Here is a 15,937-nt window from a genome sequence, read left to right as displayed (position 1 = left end):
ATAAAAGCTTTTTTAATATATAAAAGCCCCTTCCCAGGGGATTTGCCATGGAGCTTTGTTGGGGGTGGGGACAGATGGGCCGAAGGGAGTTGAGGGTAGCTAGGAAGTGCTCCCAACCGCTCAGGGAAAGAGCAGGACGTTTATGAAAATGTCTTCCGGAGCCCCTGGGTACCATCTCTCCCAGGAACCACAGGGCTGGGGGTCAGGGAAGAGAACCCAGATCGCTCACTTGAACTCTGCCTCACCTAGCCAAGAGTCTTGGTCCAGGCTCTTGCCGGTTTGGAAAGTTCTCACTGGGGAGAGACAAGGGTGCTTGCTCGCCTCACCTGCCAAGGAAGCCTGTCTGGACCAGGGTCCCCCTGCCACCCCTTCTTTCCCTGGGGCCCCTCCTTCCCTCATGCAGAGGCAGAGGGAACCTGCCCTTCATTGGATGTGTGACCTGGGGCGGGGGGTGCTCTGGACAGCAAGACCCACCACTGTTTGACTGTCCTGGTCCCCTGGAGACTGTATCTTAGCTTGGCTTCCCAGTTGCCCCGTCCATATGTGACTGCTGGCCAGGGAAGGGACAGAAGTGACAGGACACCTCAGCCTGGCTTTCCCCCACCCAGAGCCTGGCCGAGCAACTATGGCAGGAAAATCTCTCACCCTGGCGTGGGACTTGGGTGCAAGGGGAAGGCTGAGCCTACATGCAGGGGGAGGGGGTGCAGGGAGGCGGAAAGCACCGATTATTACAGCAGAACGGGGTACCCCACCCTTCCAAGCCTGGCTCCTTTGCTCCTCTCAAGATGCTCCTGGCCTCTGCTCTCCTGTTCCTTCTTCCACCTCTGCTGATAGTTGGCCTTGACAGGGCAGCTGCCCACTCCCGGCCATTGTTCCCCGTCTTCCTGAGGCAGGGTGACAGGCAGGGGCCAGGTGGTGCCAGTTCAGACCCTCCCTGGGCTAAGCCTCCTGGGCTTCGGTAGCGATCTGCTCTCCAGACCCAGCGAGGAGTCTCTGGTGCCTCACTGTCTAAGAGACCTGTTCTCTTGAGCAGATGCGAACTCAGAATGGGGCCGCCTACTCTCTCCTCTCCTCCACAGCCGGTGAGCCCATGTGGTTCCCCGGGACACACTCATGACACCAGCACCTCCTAGGGCACCTGCCTGTCTACCTGGCTGTGCCGATGTTCCGATACTGGCACAGCAGGAGGTGCCGGAAGGTCTTTTTGAAAGTGGCATTGCAGAGCGCATAGCAGGCAGGGTTGATGGTGCTGTTGACGTAGCAGAGCCAGTAGCCGATGGACCACACCCTCTCGGGGATACAGCTCTGGCAAAAGGTGTTCACCAGGACCATGACATTGTAGGGTGTCCAGGTGAGGATGAAGGCCAACAGGATGGCAAAGATGGTCCGAGTCACTTTGCGCTCACGGGCCGCCATCTGCCGCTTCTTGCGCACCTGGTTGCGAGCGATGCTGGCGAACTTTCGGGCCACATTGGCTGCTGGGCGCATGCCAGCCGGCGTGGCGGGTACAATCTCGATGGCCGTCACGCACTCATTGCCCGTCTGCTTTGTTACAATCTGAATCTTGGACCATTTAGAAGCTGGGTTGAGGGTCCGTGGCTGCAGGGTAGGGGCGGGCAGGGCTGGTGTGGTGGCCTCTGTGGTGGACAGCTCTGTGGGTGGCCGTTCCTTGGTGTTCTGGGTGGCACTGCCCGAGCTAGACTCATTGGACGTGTCCTTGTCGGTCACCGGGCGCGGCGGCGGGGGCAGGGCTGGCGGAGGGGCCTCTTCTAGCTTCCCGTTGCGCAGTTCCTCCCGAGAGGCGCCCCCTGGCGGAGGCTTCTTGATACTCGGCTTCATCAGGGGGCTCTTGAGGAAAGCCAGAGTCTTGGCCTTCTTCTCCTTGGGGCCCTCAGGTCGATGCTTGTGGACTCGACTGCGGCTGGCCAGTGAGATGTGAATGTACAGCACCGTCATGATGACCACGGGAAGGTAGAAGGCCGCAATGGCCGTGCCAAAGGTCACCGCCGGGTTGGACAAGAACTGGATGAAACACTGGTTATCAGGCACCGTCCTCTTGCCCACCACAAACTGCCAGAACAAGATGGCAGGGGCCCAGAGCACAAAGGACAGGACCCAGGCAGCCGCAATCATGAGGCCGGCCATCTTGGTGGTGCGGCGGGCAGGGTAGGTGAGGGGTTTGGTGACGCAGAAGTAGCGGTCGAAGCTGATGATGAGAAGGTTCATGACAGAGGCGTTGCTCACCACATAGTCCAGAGCCAGCCACAGGTCACAGACCACCGCGCCCAGGGGCCAGTAGCCCTTGATGATGTACACGGTGTAGAGGTTCATGGAGAACGCACCTATGATGAGGTCGGCGCACGCCAGGCTGAACAGGAAGTAGTTGTTGACTGTCTGCAGCTGCCTGTTGACCTTGATGGACAGCATCACCAGGATGTTCCCCACAACAGTCACCAGGCTCAAGGAGCCTGTCACCGTGGCAATGAACACCATCTCCACTGTCTCCAGGTGGTTGTGGGTTGCCGTGACCAGGCGCACAGACTGATTGGCTGAGCTGCCATTGACGGGTGTGAAGTTGGCCATGCTGAACCCAACTGGATACAGGTGGGCAGGGGCTGGAGGAGGAAGGAGACAGGAAAGGGGTGAATTGTTGAAGAGGGTGAGGGGACACACAGAGATGACCAGGAGCCAGCCACCGTGGCAGGAGGAATTTCGTCCCGGAAAATGTCAGGGAACTAACTCTGTTCCTCAGCTTTCACTCACTTTCCTGAGCGCCTCGGAGGGGCGGAGAGCTGTAACCAGCGCAGGGCTGAGATTACAGAGGCAAATGGAACACACATGGTTCCCATCTCAGAATGGACAACCTAGTCTGGGGGGAGCTAGAAACATGTGAGGGAGAAGAAACTGCTAGGAAAAAAAAACTCCAGAGAGGGTAGAGGGAGTGAGTCAGAAGGCGGGAGAGCGGCTGATCACGGGCCTCCCCCCGGGGCGGATGACAGGGAGGCAGCCATGTGAGGAGCTGTGGCACATGGGGTAAGGGCAAAGGCCCAAAGACATGGCCAGTGTGGATGGAGCCCAGGAGAGGCAGGGGCAGGGGGGGGGGGGAGGGTAGCCCCAGAGGCTGGAAGGTGGAGAGCAGAGAGAAGCGCTCACTCGCTCACTCAGTCATGGCTTCCCCAACTTGGGTACTGAAGATCGTCCCCAGGGCCACACGTGGTGGATATGTACCACACGCGTGAGCTTCTGAGCCACATATTCAGTACTACTTGGTCGTTTCTTTTTTCTTCTTTCTTCCTACCCCCCCCCCCCTTGAGATAGGGTCTTACTGTGTAGACCAGGCCGACCTCAAACTCAATCTGCCTGCCTCTGCCTCTAGAGGGCTGGAATTAAAGGACTGTACCACCATACCCAGCCACTTGGGCCTTTCTTAACTAAACATCGCCAAGCTCCAGAGACTTATTCTCCCATCCCTGCACTGCACAGAGGCAATAACGAAGGAGTATGCATCAGTAGCCGGCACCTGCAGACAGAGGCAATAATGCAGGAGTCCACATTAGGAGCTGGCATCAATTGCCTGCTAAGTTTCTACATTCCGTGATAGTGTGATGATCTTGCTGCATCGTCACAACAAACCTGAGGCAGATATTGAGGAAACAGGCACGGAGCTGGAAAATAACCTCTGTGGCTATTAAATAAACCATGTTTCCTTGATGTCCTGTTGCTGGTAGATGATCCTAGAGCTAAGGCACAGGACTTGATGGTTCTAAGGGTTAGGAAGGTTACCCAAGAGACCAGAGGAGGTGAGGTGGGGGCGGGGACACCTGGGAGAGGAAGAGGAAAGGCGAGATGACTCAAGAAGTTCAGCTTTGCCTCCCTAGCCCAGCCCCAGGGGACAGTGCGGGGCAGCTTCGGGCTGTCAGCTCCCCAGGGCTCCAACCACAAGAGATGAGAAAACTAGAAGACCCAGCAGCCGAGGAAGGTCTACCTGATTTCCTAAGAACCACGGCCAGTCTAACCTCCCTCGGGGACCCAAAAGATGAGGGCATCACCCCAGAAGGAACCTGCAGCCAGCGCCTGAGAGTTCACATCCCCCACAGAGGGTGACCCAGCTGAGGTCCGACCAGGCCCCTCCTCTGAGTCTGCCTTCCCTCCCACCAGGCTCCCTTCAGCTCTCTTCCTCCCTTTCCTCTTCCATACATGTGAGGGAGGCCCACGCCCAGCACTGTGCCAGGGCAGCCGCTCAGCCCAGCCTCCTTCACACCCCGCCAACACACAACCATTCCACATACGCACACAGGCTCCATCTCAGCCACACGCAGGTTGTATACGCAGTTATATGCGTCTGTGTGTGAGAGAGAGAGAAAGAAAGAGGAAAAGAGGGTACAGCAGCCGGCTGTGGAGGAAGAGGCACCAAGTCTGCAGCCTGGGTTCAGTAGAAGGCCAGCAAGATCGAGCTGTACAGTCTGAGGACAGCCATCTGCCCTCCGGTTCTTAGCATCCTCGTTTACGAAAGAGAGGATCTTGTCCCACCACAGCCTCTGAATAGCCAGGTGATCGATCCAGTTAGCACCTCAGCTTGCTCTCCAACTGGAAATGGCCCTGCAGGCTGCAGACACATGCCAAGCTCGGCCCCGGTCCTCTAGCCCCACCACAGCAGACACAAGACCCTGCCCTTCCGGCTTCAAAGTTAAGTTCTCCTGTTCTAAATCCTTGGGTCAAAGGAGGACAGGAGGAGAAGGAGCAAGGCCACCTCCAAGGTCACCCAAGGAGTCAAGGGCAAAAGACTCCTTTCAAGAGTCTCCACGGTGCTGTTCAGCTCGGAGAGCCTCCGAAATGGAGCCTCAAGCGTCAGCCTCTGAGCTGGGAGGGTGGTAGCGTCAAGCACAGAGGCCACCTTTCCCAGGACACTCACTGGCAGGGGCAGGGGTGAGCCAGGAAGGGAACCACTAGCACACACCAAGGAAAACCTCACTTTAGTCTCTCCGGGTCAGAACACAGCCGGCAACCAGCAGGGTAAGAAGTGGGTGAGGGTGGGGAAAAGATGCGTGAGATAGGAAAATACAGCATGTCTTGTTTATTGAGTGTTAACCTGAGTCAGGAGCCCCTTGGAGCTTTTCCTAGAGATGGTCACGTTTAATGCCCAGAGCAGCCAGAAAAGGTGGTGTGCTGTGGCTAGCCTCATCTGACAGCTATAAATGTCCTCTTATGGAAGAGCTTCATGTTAATGAACTTGGTGAAAGTCATCTGGTTTTAAGCAGGGGTGGGTCAGGATTAGCACCCAGAGACACTTTCTCATCTCCACGGTACCCCCAAAGCACACCAGAGAGATGCCCACCAGATGCATCTTAGATATGGAACCCTCACATTCCATCCAGCTCCCTCACTTGGGTTTGACCTTTTGTCCTCCTGGGACCAGAAACAGCCTTGACAAGTAAGGGACCAGATGAATGGTGGGTGGCTTGGTCTTCCCGGGACCCTGCCAGATGCAGACTGGGTACAACTCAGTTTTCTCAACTCGGTCCCAGTTTTCTTTCCGGACTTCTCTGATTCTCTCTCAGACGTTCACACGGCAACACACCCGCGGACACAGTTTTCCCCGAATCCGGCCCAACTAGGATCTGGGAAGGCAAGCAGCCGTCGCCCTGACCTGTGTGCACCGCTAGATGGCAATGTCGGTCCCCGGGTGCCAGCTCCGGACCCTGAGCCAGCGGCCGCGGTTCACCACGTCCCCAAGTCCCAGTGAAAATCGCGAATACAGAAAAGCCTCAAGGCAGGCTTCTCCTACAAGGGACCAAAGGGAGGGGGACGCCGACAGACTCTGTGGCCTTAAGCTGGCACAAAGGTTCCCTAGGTTCGGCCAGGGGCTCGAAGATGAGAAACTTTGGGGCGTCGGGATTCCACCAGCACCTCCCAAGGCACCCATCAAAGAATGTGTAGGTGGGAATGCGGGTGCAAGTTCTGTTTGTGTGTGACTACCCGAAAGCGCCAGTAGACACTAGTAGCTTCCTTCCTGCATGTGCCAGTGTGTGTGTGCACCGCCACGCCTGGATACTGGTGCGCCTTTGGGCGCGTGAGCATGCCAGCGCCATGTGGACACGTGCGTGTGCATGTGTGTGCGTGCCTGAGGTGCTATGGTCTGGCTCAAGCTCGCGGTTTGGGTCGGTGTACCTGCGAACCTGTGTGCCGGACCATCAGCGAGTGACCAGTCACATCCAATGCCCATGGCGGGAACCGCCGGGAAGTGCCCGGCCTGTGGGTGGGGAAAGGGCTGAGAAAAGACCAACATTTTGGTTGCGAGGAAACCCTTACTTTGGAACCATTATCTTAGCGGCCCGGGCACCTGGTCCTGTCTGCATTCTCAAGAATGGAGAACGCGCAGTCCCAGCGGTGGACTTTTGTCAAGAAGCCTCTGCTATAGCCGCCCAGGCGAGCCGTGAGGGTCACCGGGCTCAGTTCCGAGAACCCTATGCCTTGAAGGCAGCGGCCGAACCTCCAAAGGGGGAGCCCAGTCGAGGCTTGGGTGGAGTGTGAGGTTGTTCTCCTTCACTCTTCAACCTGCACCCGCTGGAGCGGCCCTGTCTAGTCCCATCGGTCAAAAGAGGCACCGAGTTCCCAGGCCCCGGGCTCAGGTATACCCAGAGGGCCACCTCAGGGCTTACCCTTGGCCCATCTCGCATCTCCTCCAAGTCTGGGTCCAGGTCGAAAGGGCCAAGGCTCTCCGATGCCCCGCCCTCCCATCAACCCCAGGCACGCAGTTCCTGTAGTCTCTGGGCGTGGGCATGTGCTTCCGCGGGTCCTCGAGCCCCTTCCCCTGCTGGGGACCAGACGGGAAGGGGTGCTCTGGGCGCCCGCGGGGTGGCTCGTGGGGGTAGGTTTTCGATCATTAAGCCATCACTTTAGGAAAGCTATGGCCTCAGATCTGTCCCCGGGGCGAGGAGAAGCTTTATGTACTTAAGGGGAAGGGAGAGGGGCGCGGGATTTTGGGCCAAGTCATTGTGCCCAACACTTCCTCTGAGAGCTGGGAGGGTGGGGGACACGGAGACTGTATTTCCCCGGATGGGTAAAAGCAGGGGTTAGTCCTGGAGAGGGGGAAGGGTGCCAGGAGAGAACAGGGGTGTTTTCCGTCGGGGCTCAAGGTCGCGGCCAGAGGACTCCACGGGCTAGAGCGTGCTGGTAGATCCGGGTGGGCCAAGGTGGGAAGGGAGGGCAGAGAGCCGGGCGGGAAAAGGGAGCTTTGGGGATTCATCTTCCGGCGCCCTATGGAGCAGCCAACCGGGAGGGAGTTAGGGAGTGTGGGTCCTGACCCGACGGCTGCCCAGCTTTGGGGCTGGGGCTGTGGGCTGGAACTCTCCTGCCCCTAGCCTTCTGGGTGATCACCAATCTCTGGAGGCGCACCTGGAGAAACCTTTCAAAGACCCGAGGCCCTTCTTCCAGAGGGGTCCCCCACCCCTGAGCTCTCCGCCCCTTCCGCACCGCGCTTGCCCCTTAAAGGGGTCTGGGATCCACCTCTGGAGACCCCCAGAGGGTCCCGGGGCCTCAAATCCTCGTCTTGCATAGGAGCCCCCCGCCCCCGCGCCTCCGCGGAGTTACTCACCCGTTGCTTCTGTCTTGCTCCGCTGGCGCCGACAGACGGCGGGACAAGCCAGAGGCCTCGCGAGTTGGCGGGGTGGGCGACTGGGCCGGGGGCCGGGGGCGGGGACGGGGTGCCAAGGGGCGGCCCCTGCTTCGCCTGCAGCTCCGGGCGCTGTGGCTCCGACTCGCGCTCACGCTCGCACTTTTCCCCGAGCCGCGTGATGTCACAGGGAAGCAGCCAATCGTGGTGGGGACGCACCGCCCGCTCGGAGCCGGTCACCCAGCGGCGACGCGCGGGGGTCACCACCTGGAGTGTTGGACACCCTTGATGCTGGCGCCCCTCCCGGGAATTGGCTAGCGACTCGGGACTCCAGCACCGAGGGCACCGCCCACAGTCTCCAAGGCGGATTAGCCTCGGGCGCTGCCCTCCGGGGTGGGGGGTGTCCGCGTTGTCATGGGGACAAGGCGCCCCCTCGCGGGCTGGGGAGGAACAAGGCGGCCAAGTCTGGCTACGCGCCCCGCCTCCGCCCTAACCGCACACTCTGGACCCCGAAGTGTTTTCGCGCCTCTCCATGGCTTCAACCCTTCGTTGTTCCGCTTGCGGTTTAACCGCGGTCTTGAGGGTCTGGCCCCAACAGGAGGTAGTGTGTGGCGGGGCTGATTCGGCCAACATGGTTCTGTAGGGGCAGAGGGCCCTGTCCTGCGTGTTGGCCGCCGGACAAGCAAAAGATTGGAGCCGTCGAGGCCTGGGGAAGAGAATGAGAAAGAGGACCGGCGAGCGTCTACGCGGGCAGAAGACCTTGTCCCTCTCCAGGCCCGGAAAGGAACACGCATCAGCTGTGAGACCGAAGATGGCACGAGCCTCCTATCCAGCCGCAACACGAGGAATGAATTCATCGTTGCCTACGAGGGGTAGCCAGGTGCCCAAGGTCACCTGGGACAGAAGAGACCCCCAGGGCGATCCGAGTCTCCCCGACTCCTGCAGCAGTGTTAGGCTAAGGCTCAAAGTAGGCAGATTCAGCACCTCGGACAGCTCTGCTGTGGCCTCGGCCGGAAAGCAGAGTCGCTCAGATCCCGCACTAGCGCTTGTTCTTAGGCCAGCCAGGGTTGGACGCACCTCTCCGTGCCCCGGCCCGTCACCCACAAAGCTTCTTGAGTGTCAACAGCTGATTAACCTTAAGTCAGCTGACTCCTTTTCTTGGAAAAACAACCTGAGTGCTGCTCTCTCTCTCTCTCTCCTTTACCCTCCCACAAGGATCGGTAGGGACTCCTGGGGGGAGTGGCGGTGGCTGGAATAGCTTTGGAGAAAGAGGAGTTAGGATTCTTTTTTTCAACAGAGAAGGAAGGGGTGGGGAGCTGAGTTAGAGTCGGTGAGAGGGAGCTAGGTTCAGGCTTCTCCATGCTGAAGGGGAGGTGGAGGTTAGCTCTGGTCAGAGTTGAGGGCTAGAGTTGTCTGGGTGGGCTGGTCTGAAAAGCCATCTTTATTCCTATGGGTGCTTTGGCCTCCCATGATCCTCATTAAAAAGATGAAAAAAGTGTTATTGTTCTTGCCCCACATCACAGATGAGAGGCTCAATTGATTTATATGACATCGACTTCTTCCACTTCGCCATATCCCCCTCCCTGGGGCCCATGAAGAAACAAGTCTGGCTTAAAGGACAGGAGGTTCCAGAAACCAGAAATGCCTCCAACCACTGTCAGGCAGTCACTTGCTAATCCAGCCTGTGAAGCCTGGGCCTTTACCTCACCCACCCACATCTCAGCACTAACAGATAAACCCTGGAAAGCTGAACTGGAAGGAGGGGACCCACTTTAGTCTCTCTGCTCTTTCTTTGGCCTAACCGCCTCTGAACACTTTCCTTATCTCTTAAGGGGCTGCCTTACACATTTGTGATGTGTAAGGGGCCCTGTAAAGGCTTACCACTGAGGAGGCTCTCTCTGGGTGGTTTCTTAGACTTTCTAAGGAAAGGAACTGATATGCAGACAAGCAGGTGTGAGCCGTCCATCCTTGGCCGGTCAGTAGAGGTGGATAAGCCATGCTCATATTTGGTATTTGGACTTGGTGGTGGTGGGGTATTTGAGACAGGGCTTTTCTGTGTAACAGCCCTGGCTATCCTGGAACTCACTCTGTAGCTCAGGCTGGCCTCAGATTCAGAGCTGCCTGCCTCTGGCACCCGAGGGCTGGGATTTAAGGAGTGTGCCATCACCGCCTGGCTGGTAATTTGGACTGCTCTGTCACAAGCCCTCTTCATCTCCTTTACTCCATCTAGAGGGCATGCCCAGATCCCATTCGGTTCTCCTATGCCTTGACTTCTGTGTTGATGACAGTGGCTGATATGTATACCTTGGCTCTGTTAGTCAAGCGGTCTAAGGTAACTCAATCACCTGAGGGGTTTTGAAGGGGTAGATTGTGCACACTTAGCACATTGCTTACACTCAAATCCAGTCTCTACTGTCAAAGCAAGGCATACTTCTTCCTGTCTGTAGTAGTAGTAGGTAGGAAAGAATATGTTGAGGGCCATTGGAGGGGACCAACAGGAATCATTGGAACTCATGGAACACAGCAGGGCAGTTGGCAAAGCCATGCCTGAGTGAGCCTTGGAGAGGCAAAGCCCTGAGGATTATGTGTCCTGAGGACCTCATGCTGTTAATGAGCATAGCTCTGACTGTGGCCTCTATGGTCACCACATCCCTCATAATCTATGGGTTGTATAAAAATTCTCAGGGGGTTCCTAGCCCCTCACTGGGCAGTGTCACCTGTACCTAAAATAATAGTGGTTGACTTTTTTAAGCATTGCTGATGGAGATTAATGATTCAACCACCATCTTTAGAATTTAGACACGTAGATAGGTCAGGTTAAGATGTTTTTTTTTAATGGTTTTGTGGTAGAAAATCTTTGGGAACAATTTAAAGTTTAGAAAGGCACACTTTCGGGCTGGAGAGATGGCTCAGTGGTTAAGAGCACTGACTGCTCCTCCAGAGTTCCTGAGTTCAATTCCCAGCAACCACAAGGTGGCTCACAACCATTTATAATGAGATCTGGTGCCCTCTTCTGGCTTGCAAGTATGCATGTAGGCAGAACACTGTATACATAATAAATAAATCTTTAAAAAAAAAAAAGAAAGAAAGGCACACTTTCAATAGGTGAGTGAGGCTCATTGCGGTCACGGAACAATGGCAACCTGGCTATTGCTGGCTGAGGTACCTTTCTCTCTAGGATGGGCTGGGGATCAAAGGTGATGGTCAATTCCTTGTACCCATTTCTGCCCTCAGCTTCCTGATAGAGTTTCATAAAAACTGTTGATGAGTGGGTATGCACCCTGAGGATTTAAAGTGGCGCTGACTGGTTTTCATATATAAAAGTTTAGATTTGTAATTCTTTTAAGATTTTTCATAAGATTACCTTTTGAGATAAATAATAAAGTGACTGATCCTTTCTTTGTAACTGAAAAATGCAGCCTGCAAGTAAAAGAATTGGCTGAGAAAAATACCTTGCTTGCTTACACTCTGTTAATCTATAACAAATTGCTTGGATATGAATGTATATAGTAGGTTCTTGGAGATAATTTGTTTTTCATCTGTAATGCATAAAATGTTTAATCATGTATGGGATATGGAATACATGTTGTTTTTTAATTGTATTCACTTAAAATATAGAATGTAACCACATTGTAATTTTTATACTGCTTAAAAGATTTTGCTGGGGTATATAAGCTGTTAGGGGAAAATTAAGAATAGACAGAAGGGATACATCTGGAGAGCAGTAAGAAAAGAAATAAAGAGATGAGAGATGATAGGCCCTAAGGATGTGTGTGTGTGTTTCCCTTTTTTGCCAGCCTGAGTTAAGTTTTGCCCAACTAGCTGGCCCCAGAGAATTTTTACTCCCTCAGATAGAAAAGTCAAGTTGAGTGATTAGTTTGATGACTCTGTCTGTGATTTACCCTCAATCCCTGAGCTGCTGAAGGCTGGTCCTTATGGCAGCAATAAGAATAGGCTTTGCAGTGGGGTGTCCTTCCACCCTCCAATATTTAGCTCAAATCCCTCTCCCTTAAAGGAAGGCCAGTTTCACATCTGTGCTGAGTTGGAACTGTTTGAGATTACAGGGCTGAAAGTAACTTGAAGCAGTCCCATAGTGCGCTCCTGCAAGGGAAGTCAAAACTCCCAAGAGGTGAATCTCTTGTCCTACTCACACAGTTGGCCAGTGTCCACCGATACAACTCACTAACAGAGTACTCTACAGCGGACTGCAGATACAGCTCACACATACTTTTTAGAAAATGTGTGCTCTGCAGGGCGGTGGTGGTGCACACCTTTAATCCCAGGCAGAGGCAGGTGGATCTCTGTGAGTTTAGGGCAGCCTAGTCTACAGATTGAGATCCAGGACAGGCTTCAAAAGAGAAACCCTGTCTTGAAAGAGAGAGAAGAGCGAGGAGATGGGAAGGGGGAGGGGGGAGGGGAGGGGGGGAGAGAGAGAGAGAGAGAGAGAGAGAGAGAGAGAGAGAGAGAGTGAGTGAGAGAGTGCTCCTCTGTAACTTCACAGTTTTGTATTACTTGCTTGCCCATTTTGGTTTCATCTCTGTTGTGACAGGGCTGGTAATTGTCACTGTCCCCACCTCCACCTCCTTCCAGATGATCTCCAGTATCCTACCTGTGGTAGTCTAGGCTGGCAAGTGTCCCAGAGTCACTCAGCCTTTCTATTAAAGAGGTATACTTGAAGGCCTCTCCCACTTTCTAAACTGGCTTAACATGGGAAGAAGCAAAGACCACGGACAGGGCAGGTCTTCCAGCCAACCATGGCACCTTCAAGGACACTTGCAGACAAGCCCACGGTCTCCTCCCAGCTGCTCAGAACCTGCTGTAGTGGTCTCCAGGACTGGAGAGTGCAGTTTTGGTGATGTAATCATTACTCAGGCCCATAGTCCTTGGATAGGTAGCAATCAGGATGACTTCCTCTATCATTCTTACTAGCCAGCTGCCACTAAGAGGCTGGCCCAGTCTGCACCAAGTCCTAGGAAGCAACCCTCAAGCAGTTGACTTGGGCTAACGGGTTGGGGAGGATTCCACTACTAGGTCCACTGAGATGCCTAGAGAAGCCAGGCTGCCCAGTCTGATGCCTTCCATACCCCAGTCCCAAACCCTCCTCCCCCCTCCCTCCCCACGGAAACAAGCAGGAGCCTGGCGAGGGGCATGTCATCATTTTAATGATGTAGATCTTTGGTGTCTCCCTCCTTAGCAGTAGACTATCCCCTCTCCTCCCACCACGATGCTTCTATGATGAGGGACAAACAGAAAGGAAATCACATTTTCATACTAAAACAAAACGATCAGAGCCTCGATTTCCACTAAGAACTACACGTACAGTTCAGGATTCCACATGCAACCCCTCAAATCACAAACCAAGACCTCCCATTCTGACCTGGAATCTCTCCTTTCAGCCTTGGGCTGGCTTTGGCCTAGGCTTAGGTAATACTGACACCTAGGTGCTGCATGGAGGGAGGGCCTTGGGGTGGGCAGGGGCTTGGTGGACAAGCTGGGGGTGGGGTACTACACCTCCCCTCCAGGACCTGTCCACCACCGTGCATTGACGCCATCCTGTGTCAGGCCAGCAGGCTGCTCCCTTCACTTCACAGGTGTCCCCACTTGTGAATACAGGAAGTCCCCTAATGGAAACTGGGCCCAACTTTTATGTCTTTGTGGGCTGAGGGGATAAAGAGAGGCTGGAACTCTAGGTTTATGAGTTGGGGGCCACTGGGGGTAGGGGGTAGGCTGCTCCTCTGCTTCTGGTGGCTCTGCCCCCAGGTAGTGGGCAGGGAAGAACGGTCCCACTGTTTTGTCCAGGATGGTGCGGTCTAGATCTGGAAGACTTCACTCTTTTGGGGCACCTGCCCAGGGCTGAGTCCCCTAGGCCAGTGACCCTAGGAGAAAGGGGAATATGTGGCAGAGACACCCACTAGCTTCTTCATTCACATCAGGTCCAGCAGTGTGGCTCTTCTGGGCTCCAGATCCTGGAGGGCTCTAGTCCCCCAGGCCAGTCTTGCCCCTTGGACTGCCCCTAACCCACTGGCTCCATGCCCCACCCCCTCGTTCCTCCTGTTCCCAGATACAGACATCAGCCCTTCTGTGTGTACAGTTCCCAGCCAGCTGTGAGGTCCAGCTTCTGCTCAGCGGCTTGAGGGAGGCTCCGGTGCCTGTTTTGGACTCTACCGGTTCCGTGGCTCCCCACTAGGGCCTGCAGCTTCCCCCCTGCTGCTGCCATCATCCTCAGGAAGGTGACTGTTATTGGTCACATTGCAGTGCATGGTTGGTCCCTCATTGCTGGCAAGGGGGACTGGAATGGGGACAGGGGAGGAAGACAGTAGAGCTGACTGAGGTGGTTCCCTCCCAGAGGTACTAGGCTGGTCCCAGGAAGCTGTCCGGGGGCTTAGGCCTCGCTCTGCCAGTTGTCCAGGTTCTGAGAGCAGTCCCCGAGAGGTGGAGGGCTGGGGTGAGGAGGTACGAGCAGCGCCTGACTCTGTGCCTGTCTGGGAGCTGCGGTGAATGCGGTGACTGACGATGATGTTGTTGCCGAAGCCACCCATGGAGGCCATGGTGGTGCTCTGTTCTCGCTGTACCACAGCTGTCATGCCACCCTCGGCCATTAACCTCTGGATCCGGCTGAGGGCGTCTTCCCCACTGCCGCCATATTCGGAGCCCTCGCCTGGAAGGTACAAAGCAGAGGAAAGAAGGTGTTAGTCAGTTGCTGGTCTGAAGCTGCTGAGCCAGGCAGCAGGAGCTAGGAGATGCTGGGGGATTCTAGGTGAAAAGCAGGAGTAAGAGGCCAACATCACCACTGAAAATTGGAGTCCTGACAGCAGGACAAGGGTCCCAAGTACTACTGTCCCTCCCCTGCTTTACTGGGGAGGAAGTGGCCAAGGCAGTTTAATTAAGCCTTGCAGCTCCATTCAGAGTGCAGGGTGCTTTGAAAAGAGGCAGAGAGGACTGAAAGCTTGCTTGTCTAGTCTCTCCTCATCTGGAATGACTTTCAGACCTGGTCCTGGAATGGGATATGTCGCTTAGTCTTTGGGAAGGAAGAAACATGTACCCTGCAGGGTGTGGCTCAAAGGCAGAGAGCCTGCCACGCTGTTTCAAGGCTATCTTCTTCAGCTTTGTTGTTTGTGTTATTTCCTAAAAGCCTGTTGAACTGCTCTCTGGGAGTCCTATCTCCCGTCATCTCCCTTTACCCAGTCACTGCTACCTCCCCTAGTCACTCTCTCTCTGGGATACATGCCTGACAGCACAGACGAGAACCAGCTGCCAGCCGGACCCATGACTCCACCCTGCAGCTCTAAGCAGAGGGAGCATGGGTCTGTTCCCCCATGAGACATGGGCATTCCCTGCAAGAACAGTCCAGATCTGGGCTCAAATCACAGTTGTGCCATTCATTAGTGGCTGGCTGGACTTGGCCAAGACTCAGCATTTGCATAGTATTGAGGAGGAAATAAGAGCCCATCATATCACAGGGCAGCAGCAGTTCTATCCCAAGTCTTCCCGACTCTTCACCAAGCCGAGCAGCTCCTGTCAAGGACCCCAGATGCCAGGCCCAGTTCTGGTGAGTGCCGATCTGTCTCCTTTGGCTAGCTCCTGACCAGTTTGGGGTTCTTTAGTTTGGTATACTCATGGGTGAGTTATTTATTTCAAGGTTAGCTGTCAATAGCTGTTTTTTTCCCAAGGCTTTCTTTGTTCCCTCGGTCTTTTCTCTGCCTGCTTGTCTGAGTCAGACTTCCAGGCCAGTCACTTTTATGACTTAGCTGTGTCTCGAGCTCTTGCAATGGGACCTGCAGGTACTTGTTCATATTCTTGCTCAGATCTTCATCCATTTTTCTCAGTACTGACTAGTGAGAATTCTACCCAGGATTCGGCTTTTAGACAGCTGACTTTTCCTGAGGTCCCTGGGAAACCCTGCACTTAACCCCCATTGACTGCTGCCCTCACCTCCTCTGCCCTACATAGTTAGGCTTCAGCTTTGCACACAGAAGACAGAAAACCTGAGGGCTGAGTCCCAAAGGCCACACCTTCAAACGGTAGGGCAGGGCAAGAGGGAAGACCAACCTAGGACCTCAGGACCACTCAGTACCACCCAGTACCACTCAGTACCACTGGAGCCTCTATCCTATGAGCTGCCTGCCCTTGGGGACTTTCCTATGTTCTAGGCAATCTCCACTCGTTCCCAAGAACTCTCTTGGGATGTCTCCTGCTCCTTGGGAATCTGCAGGGGGCTTACCTGGGTCCTGTGGGCATTGAATCCATCATGTCAACTGTATCTGCTCAACTCCCAGAACATCCCAGTGGTTGTTTCCAGGGAAGGAAAAGCCATCTTGGAGCCAA

General features: G+C 55.0%; 2 protein-coding genes across 9 annotated transcripts in view; both read right to left on the bottom strand.

The window, feature by feature from the left end:
* Nucleotides 1–2: 2 nt before the first annotated feature.
* Chrm4 (cholinergic receptor muscarinic 4) lies at nucleotides 3–7,743 on the bottom strand. Its single transcript, XM_028878948.1, has 2 exons — nucleotides 7,595–7,743; nucleotides 3–2,615 (listed from the first exon to the last, which is right to left on the bottom strand). Exon 2 carries the CDS (start codon nucleotides 2,581–2,583, stop codon nucleotides 1,147–1,149), a length of 1,437 nt encoding a protein of 478 aa, XP_028734781.1. The 5' UTR covers nucleotides 2,584–2,615; nucleotides 7,595–7,743; the 3' UTR covers nucleotides 3–1,146.
* A 5,010-nt stretch (nucleotides 7,744–12,753) lies between these two features.
* The window catches only part of Ambra1 (autophagy and beclin 1 regulator 1), a 208,886-nt gene continuing 205,702 nt past the window's right edge, over nucleotides 12,754–15,937 (bottom strand). For all 8 annotated transcript variants that reach the window (XM_028878938.2, XM_028878941.2, XM_028878942.2 and 5 more), the window contains one exon: nucleotides 12,754–14,270. In XM_028878938.2, the coding sequence (XP_028734771.1) occupies nucleotides 13,774–14,270 (497 nt within the window). In that variant the 3' untranslated portion in view covers nucleotides 12,754–13,773. The remainder of the gene's footprint in view (nucleotides 14,271–15,937) is intronic.

The sequence above is a fragment of the Peromyscus leucopus genome, chromosome 4, assembly GCF_004664715.2.
Source record: "Peromyscus leucopus breed LL Stock chromosome 4, UCI_PerLeu_2.1, whole genome shotgun sequence".
NCBI lineage: Eukaryota > Metazoa > Chordata > Mammalia > Rodentia > Cricetidae > Peromyscus > Peromyscus leucopus.
The sequence above is the reverse complement of the archived record's forward strand: the minus strand, read 5'-3'. Positions and strand labels throughout refer to the sequence as shown.